The sequence below is a fragment of the Phaethon lepturus genome, unplaced genomic scaffold (assembly GCF_000687285.1).
Source record: "Phaethon lepturus isolate BGI_N335 unplaced genomic scaffold, ASM68728v1 scaffold1333, whole genome shotgun sequence".
NCBI classification, from domain to species: domain Eukaryota; kingdom Metazoa; phylum Chordata; class Aves; order Phaethontiformes; family Phaethontidae; genus Phaethon; species Phaethon lepturus.
The window spans coordinates 13,685-22,294 of record NW_010529479.1 but is presented as its reverse complement, the minus strand read 5'-3'; the positions used below and the strand labels follow the sequence as shown (position 1 = coordinate 22,294).

Here is an 8,610-nt window from a genome sequence, read left to right as displayed (position 1 = left end):
GCTCAGTCTCCCAGAGTCAGCAATTTGGTCTGTTCCTGGTTCAAAATACAGAATCTCTGCCTCGCTGGGATAAGACTGGGACACCCGAAACTGCAACTTTTTTTTCCCAGCAGAGCACTGGAAGAGGATGAAAGGGCAGAAAATTTGCCTGTTCAGGCACTCTATGCCCTCACTCCTGATATTGAGAATGAGAAAAAACTATTATTGTATTTGCTATTCTCAAGAAAGAATGCTCCAATCAAAAAAAACCAAAACTGAAAATAAAATAGCAATCTGAAACACCCCACCATGTTCCAATACCTGAAGCTGTTAACCTCAGTTATGTCTTCTAGGCTCACCCAACTCCTTACTGACAAGTTGGAAATAAAAACATATACGTTGCAAAAGAACTGGGGAAAAAAAGCAAGATCTTAGCCTACTGTCAAGGAAGGAAGAAGATGCAAAATGAGCATTTTACAGCTATTCTAACAATTCCTACAGCAATCAGTTTTGTATCCCTCCTTAAAAATTGTTCACTGGGTCCCACAAATGCCTTAGAGAAGTTGCATTTTGACTTCAAAGTTGATGAATAAAGGTTAGCTGAGGATGCACCAGTGATAAGTATGGAGTAAAGCTTGACCTTTGCTAGAATTGAATGCTTTTATTTTGGTTAATGATTTAATAGACACAAATTCCTTGAAACTCATCCTAAAGTTCCTAGGCAACAAAAACTAGCCATATTACATGAAACAGGATAGACAGAAGAAACCCACAGGGTTCTGCATGCTCTTCCTGTTTTCCACCCCCCATGCAATTCTGAGGACATGTTTACATAGAACTTTACATATCTTTATGACCATTACTTCGTTGCGTAACACAGCACTGTTGGAACATTGGCCAAAGCTTCGTCAGATGAAGAAAAGGCAGATCATTTTATAGCTATCGCATGTGAAAAAAAAGCTGGAGAAAGCTTTGATGCCTGCCTGGAATAACACAAAACCATTTGTAAATAAAATCCTATTAGAAACATCAGATCCTGGGAATTACCCATGATTGCTTAGCGGTTTTATTGAAATATAAGCCAGTACCAAGTTCAATTAAAACTTTATTTAAGAATGTCACCTATACTTAGATTTAAAGGCAGGAAATAACACAAAACCTGTCAGGAGAGCAAGAAACTGTCTTTTTTCAATGTCGTTAACATTCTTTGGCAAGTGACACATTAGACTTCTCCTGTACTAAGTATCTCTGCCTTCATTCTCTCCTTACCAAATGCTCTCCCTTAAATAAGCTGAAACACAGGAATGAAGTTAAGATGACATTCAAAGCACTATCCCTCTTTTGTTTCCAACCTCCAAGCTATTCTGTGACCCATGGCCATACATCTCCCTGTATTTTAGTGTATTGATTTGTATGGAACTATTCCAAATACTTTTAAATACTTAAGGTAGAAAATTATGTGTGAAAACTGAAACATTAATTATGAGCTTCCTTTTTGAAACACATGTATGTGTTTCCATTATGTCTGATCTCAAATAAGAGTTATGTTCTTCCCATGTAGTTGCAAGTTGATACACCAACACCCCCAAGACACCCCAGTTTTATCCTTGGGATTTTACATTCTCTTAACTTTCTAATAAGTCCATATTACATAGACCACGTATATGAAGCACACAGGCGTTTGTTATACTGAGGAATTCCTTAGTCAAAACCAATATTCTTTGTCTTCAGCCCTCTTACGTACCTTCTGAGAGATTTCTCTCAGATTTCTAAGCAGGTCCAAATAGTTTGTTTGACATTGGCCAATTCATGGATACGGGCCAAACATACCAGTAAACTGCATACAGAACACTGTAAGGCATGCCACAGCATAATTTATTTTTTTGGCATGCAAATATGTGCCTATACTTCCACAGGAAAAAGCAGTGGAGAAAATAACCATCACAAGTCCCACTTGTGAACTACCCACGTTCTTCAGATGTACTCAGTTTAAATGTAAAACAAACAGAAGAAAAATAAAATTCTAAAAAGCTGCTTATATTAGCACTTTCTGCATTAGAAAAAAAAAAAAAAAGAAAAAAAAAAAGCCAGCTTGAAAGTCTGGTGGTTTATACCAGATCAATGTTAGATTTTTACAACCAGTTTGTATAAGAACTTTCTCATCGGAAAAATTTTCCTGCTACTATCACTCATTCTCCTGTAGTTAGTTCATTGGTAGCATTGGAGCTATTCCAAATACTCTTTGTTACTTAAGGTAAACAAAGGTGTCAGAAGCAGGTTCATCGATAAAATCATATGAAATGAGAAAAAAAAAAGTCATGAAGGCTTAAGGAGAGATAGATAAGGAGTCAAACAGTGTGGAAGATTAAAAGATACTCGTGACATTCTGAAAACAGCACACTGGATGCAAAGTATCTCAGTGGGAACTTCTGCAGTGTATGAATGCCTACAGTTAAAGCAAAGACATTGGCTGACTTTTGAAGATTATTTCAAATCAGATTGAGGGTGGCTACTGATTCTAATCCCACAGCATACAGAACTGTCTTTCTGCCATCCACTTGTTTGCAACCAAATATTAGGTCTCTAATACTTCTGAAAGAGCATCTAATTTAATAGTAAAAACTCAGTGTCTTAGACTCTGATAGACTACCAATTTTTTATATATAATTTGCATGAATTTAAATGTCGTATTCATAATGTATTAATATTATTAACTGTGTTGATTTTTAGTGGCACCTTTTCTTTAATACTTTCTTAGCAAACAAATAAATATGTAACACATACCTCAAAACTGACAGGTATATTGCGCTTCAAAGCAATTTCAAACACTACACTGATCTCAGACTTGTTTGCATCTTTATCTTCTTCTGATTCTTTTCCTGTTTCTCCATTCTGAAAATGAAGAATACATAGTCATATTACAATTTTTAGAAGATGAAAAAAAATGTATGTTTCTCCTCCGATTTCTCAAGGAGTTTTGGGTTCTCCTGTCATGCTGTAAATCAGCATTTGTACATCCATCTCAGCACCCCATTATCAGACACCTGCTGACTGTGAAGCCATATGCAATGCACTTATGCTTCATAACAAAGGAACACATAGACATTAATTTATAAATAGCAAAATAACTTCATGGATTTTAGTCTTATTAATGACATGGATAATGATCATCTGAATACACACTTCTTGTGTCAAGCATGAGGATCAAACAGATCCTTTGAACCTGCTTCTCAGTCTCTCTGTGGGTACTCCTTCCAGGCAAGGAAGAAGTCTTCTGTACTTCTGGGAAAGTACACAAGACTGTACTTCTCTCAGAAGAAGTTCAGTGAATCATCCCCACACTTTGACTGGGTCACCAGGTTACAGGTGTCCTCAGCAGGTCCAGCTGGTTAATGGCCCCTCCATTGACTTCCCTCTGAGAGTTCTGACCAGTGTGAAAAGGTAGTGACAGAGAACAGCTTGCTCAACACAGAACATTATTTATTTATCCATAGGAACATAATAAACAGAGAGGCTAAGAGATAAAACAACAAAAGGCACATGCAAACATTATCCTGCCTAAAATTCAGCTTTGCTTTACACTTTAGGTAAGTCTTATTTTTCTCAAGACAACCACCATCATGGGGATCAAAGGGTTATTGCCTTCTGCAACCGCTACCTTTTGGTGTTTGTCCCCCAGGCCACATCTTCCTTAGTTCTCAGAGGTTTCACTTTCAGCTACTTTCAAACGGCAAAGCTCTGAATGTTTCAAACTGGGATCTCTCAACAAGCATGTAACCTTGGCCAGGCTCCTAATTTTTTATTAGTGGAGGTAAACATCAAAGAAACTTGGGGTGAATTAGGTGGATTCCTGCAGAGTTCCCATCTTACATAACAAAGTCTGATGTAAATCTTCAGCCACCAGCGTAGCTACAAATGCAGATGCTGAAGTTATGACATTAAAAAGCATTAGGTTGTTCACATTAACAATAAAATTTACCAATCTTTTATCTACCATTTGTTAACTCTTCATATATTAATCTTTAAGATAATGCAGGACCAAAAATTCAGCAGTCAGCTACAGCATGCAGACTTGGAGCACTTTTTGTCCCATTAAATGGTTGCAAAATTTTTGCGTCTGAAAAAGCAATTTACATCCCTGACACTGATACAATGCTAAATATAAAACAAACATTTACAGAGTTTATAGAACCTGCTGAAAAAAAGGGTGCAGTGCAGAGCAGTAACAAAAGTAGTTAGAATGAAATTATGTAGGACCTCTAGCTCATTTCATATAATGAAATATAAAGTACCACTGAAATCAAGAATGCAGGTCATTATTTATAGGACAGGCAAAGCATTGATTAGGTTCACTGAGAAAGATCAACTGAACAGAGTTAAAAGGACAATATTTAAAAGTAAAAATATATTTTGGGGATATAAAGAATATCAAACATGAAGAGTGGGGTACTACTATTCTGTAAAAAACCCTAGTGAGAATCTTACTCAGTATTTTATTCAGTTAAGTTTTTGTTTTATAAAGGCCACTGATAAACTGAAAAGCTAACAAAAAAGCCACAAAGATGAACTACTGATTACAAAGAAATAACTTTACACTGAGACACTATGGAAACAATCAGTTCTATAAAAAGATTAAAATTTACTTAAGCATGACCTGTAAATGTGTATGGGGGAGACATTTTTTATAGCTCTATGTTACATTCAGCAAAGATAACAAAATATCAGTTAGATAGAAAATGAAGCTAAATTAATTTAGAAGAAATACCTTGCAAATTATCTTTGAAATGGGGAACAATCAATCACTGGCATAATTTGCATAAAATAGTATAAAGCCCACTGGACTATCACCATGACTTTAAGTCAAGAATGTTTAGGTTTTCTAGCTATACTCTAGCTTAACCAGATATGTAGAGTCTAATGTAGAAATTACTGTTTAAAATTTCATGATTAATACAAACAAAAAGGGTCCATAAAATCCCTGATTGTACCTTCTGCCCTTACAATTTAACTCCTTGCATCTTCTTCCACCACAGTACAGCCTAACCGTGAGTGGAGAATAGGGAGGATCATACACTTTAAGGCTTAGACGTTCGTCCTGAGCAATAAAGATTCAAGTCTTAGTCATATGACTTCCCTTAGGATGATAAAATATCAGAAGTGTCCCAAGTACTTTGGATTTAAATTTAATCCTCATTCCACAACTGACACTTTAATTGTAAGGCCTTTCTTAGCCTCACAGCCGCGAGACAGCAGAGTTGCTTTGGCAGACACACAATAGCTCTTTCATGAAAGCAGGTTCACATTCACCTGTAACCCTGCCCTGTTTGCTGATCGCTTCTTGTTTCTGCTCACCTTATGCTCTTCTACCTGTTTGTGCAATGAAGTATTAAGATGGCAATATTCCTCTTCAGTAGTTTAATATGGATAAAAGATTTTATCCTTAACTAAGGTTTTTTTTTTTTAAAGGAAAAAAGGGTATCTCAAAATGAAAGAAGAATATATAGAAGGCTGCATTAAGCAAACACGGTTATGAAGGCCAAAAAGCAAACTCATGTATTTACTATGCTATGTAACAGATCCCATTCCAGTGAAATTCACTGAGTTACTAAGGGGATGCAGGGCTCAATCAGTACCCGCTGGCCCGTCCTTGCTCTCCTTGGAAGCACAGTGGCAGTGACTGGGGAAGAAAGAAGCTCAATCCAGTTATGTAATTGAGGCCAGCCAGACTCTAATGTGTACTGGCTCTGATCCACACATGATATCTGAGAAATGGTGAATCAATCATCTTCCATGGCTTCCAGAACTGACACCCACCAAGCAGGTCAGTTCTGCTGAAGGAAGCAGACCAGCAGCAGGGAGGAGCCTGAACCTTGGCACCATGAAGCCCTTAAACTGTACTTCAACCAACCTCCAGTTCTCTGGAGAGCTACACTCAGCTCCACACGATGCAGGTCTTTGTACTCTGTCATGACCTAGGCATAGTGATACCTCCAGCCTTCTCCAGTCACCTACAACCATGAAGTGACAGAGACGCTTCTTCATGACTAGCCCGCAACCATCTCCCTTTACCCTCAGCATGACTAAGTCACACAGGTTTTCCTGACTGAGGACTCAATTTAGTCTCCTACCCACAGACATCTGCTATTGAGATCCTACAGTATCCCAACTGGTCTTCAACTGCTGCACCAGAAACTCACAGTGCTCCCACAGGTCTTGCAAATACTATGTGAATGTCTCAGCTAATCTACAGTATTGTCTCCTGACAAGTCTTCCCTATCTTTCTCATAGCTAACTGTGGATTTGATTCAGTTTACATATATAATTTATGGTGGTGAAGAGAAGTTACTTCATCAGCTCACAAGAGAGGCAACGCTACAGCACGCTACAAGAATTTAGGAAACTCAATCTGCCATGACTACACCTTCTAAAAGCCTGTACATCCTAACAGACATTGATGTAAATAGACACTAAGTAGACCCAATTGGGCAAGAATGTTAATTAAAGATTTTATTACTTTTGCTAGGTAAATTACATATGTACATGGGTTCTGAAAAGTCAGTATATAAACCAGGTATATATTGATATTACTTATATATATTATTTACTTCTGTCTACCACTTATTATCCTATGTACTTAGTGGTTTAATTTCCACTCTGATTAATGGATATCTTGAATTCAAAGATTCTTTTGCTAAAATATAATATTAAACATACAATTTTGAAAAACTAAGAATATGCTGAGCTAAAAATATGTTTCAATAATATGAGATTCCCACTCAGGTTTGTGTTAAGGATTCATTATCAACCAAGATATTTGACTGGAAACCAAAAGAGAAAAGAAAGGAATTAACAATGAGAAAGAAAACAGGGATTCCTCCTAAGACTTTACATAATCTTTTTAAATAGTTTTCATGGTTTTTTTTAAATCAATATTAATTATAGTACGTGATTTTGAAGATAATTTCCTGATCCAGAAAAACAGTATAGCAAAACAAAAGGGTGGATCAAACTCTCTCTGGACCAAAACCAAGATGTAGATGCAGGGTGAGGCAGAAAGAAGAAAGTTTTTTTTAATACAGAAAATTACTTCCATTCTTAAAAAGCAGCTCAAAACAATCACACATAACACTGAAGGTAGTAATGTTTTGTACTGCACACAGGAGTTCAACGGGCGTTATCATAAAGAATGTACAAAATAAAAAGATTGTCTCCTCATGCATTTAGCTTGGCTTATTTGACTGGGCAATTTTATTATATTTGTCCTTTCAATTTGCAAAGCTTATTCTGGGAATGATTTTTGTGTTAAATATTTTTAAAGTATGACACAACGTTTTCATTTTTAAGTAGCAATATACACCACTTACAAACATAGCAGTGAGAAAGCTAGTTCTTTAAAAAGGTACTAAGTGGCTAAAAGCCTAAAACCATCAGACTTTGTAGTCATGTAGCTGTTAGTGAGCTCCGTCAGGTTCTTAGGTACATTGGAGACAAGTCATTTCAACTGTAAAGATAATATTCACGGCACAACACACATTTAAGATTAATAATTCATTCTCCATGAAGCCACTAATTAAATGGACATTTTCTCCACTTTTGGTATAATCTCAAATATCTTATTTGATTTTTATTTTTCACTTCATCATTGTTGACAATCCCATCTTTAAAATGCCTACTTATTTTTACCGAGGTTAACATGAAAAAAATATTAAACATTGAAAAACTGTCAATTAAGTTGTTGGATTTGGTATCTTAATGTGAAGATTAGGAACAGTTTTTTGAAACACAAACCTGAGGTAATTTTTCTGGAATAGGCTCATTCTGGAGAACTTGAAGGGCTTTCATTGCAGCGTTATGTCTAGCAGCTTGACGAGTCTTTCCTTCACCAAAAAACTCACTGTTGCCAACAGTTAACTGGACGTAGAAAATTTTAGGCACTGGGCAGTGATACCTGGAAAGAAGTAATGGAAAGAAAACAACAATACAAGTTACGAATTTTAACCATCAATTTTATGTAATACAGAGCTGTAGTTCAGGATAAAACATTATCTTTTCTCACAGAGTAAGACCTAACACTCAAATACATGGATTGTTCCTCATCAAGGTCATCAGTAACTCTGAGGGTAGCTCCTACATGCAAACTGACTCTTCAACCACATTTGCAGGGGTCTGCAATGAGCCCTACTGTACTTCAGCCCGACAGCCCAGCTCTGTTCTCGGTTTGAGTCTTGAGGTCAAATATAAGGAGATCAGAAAGCTCCAGTGGAAGCCATGCCTGGAAGACAACTCCTGTCCCACAGAAAGGTGGCATGGAGGAAGAAGGATTGTGAGGTCTCTCATCTAAAACATGCTGGCATAGCTCAGCTCTTAGGGACAACAAAACGTCAGACAGCAGAGGGTCAGGGACCTGGAACGTACTTCTAGCCTCTTTTTAGAGCTCAAGTATTGAAATTGTCGTAGAGGATAAGGAGAAGCTCTCTTCCAAAAGTGTAACAGAGAAGCTCTCCTCCAACACGGTAATAGCCAAACATTTTCCAGGCACTGAAAGAAAAGCAGCAATCACCACCACATTATTTTCCCTTTTTTTTCTGTCCTTCCTACAGAAAAATTTCCAAATATAATGACAGCGTTTGT

At 36.9% G+C, this 8,610-nt stretch overlaps 1 protein-coding gene across 1 annotated transcript in view; it reads right to left on the bottom strand.

The window, feature by feature from the left end:
- Positions 1-7,923, bottom strand: part of LOC104618360 (double-stranded RNA-binding protein Staufen homolog 2-like) — an 18,832-nt gene extending 10,909 nt beyond the window's left edge. Inside the window, exons 1-2 of the mRNA XM_010283934.1 lie at positions 7,768-7,923; positions 2,764-2,871 (exon numbers count right to left, since the gene is read on the bottom strand). Coding sequence (XP_010282236.1) covers positions 2,764-2,871; positions 7,768-7,821 — 162 coding nt within the window. The 5' untranslated portion in view covers positions 7,822-7,923. The remainder of the gene's footprint in view (positions 1-2,763; positions 2,872-7,767) is intronic.
- Positions 7,924-8,610: the final 687 nt, after the last annotated feature.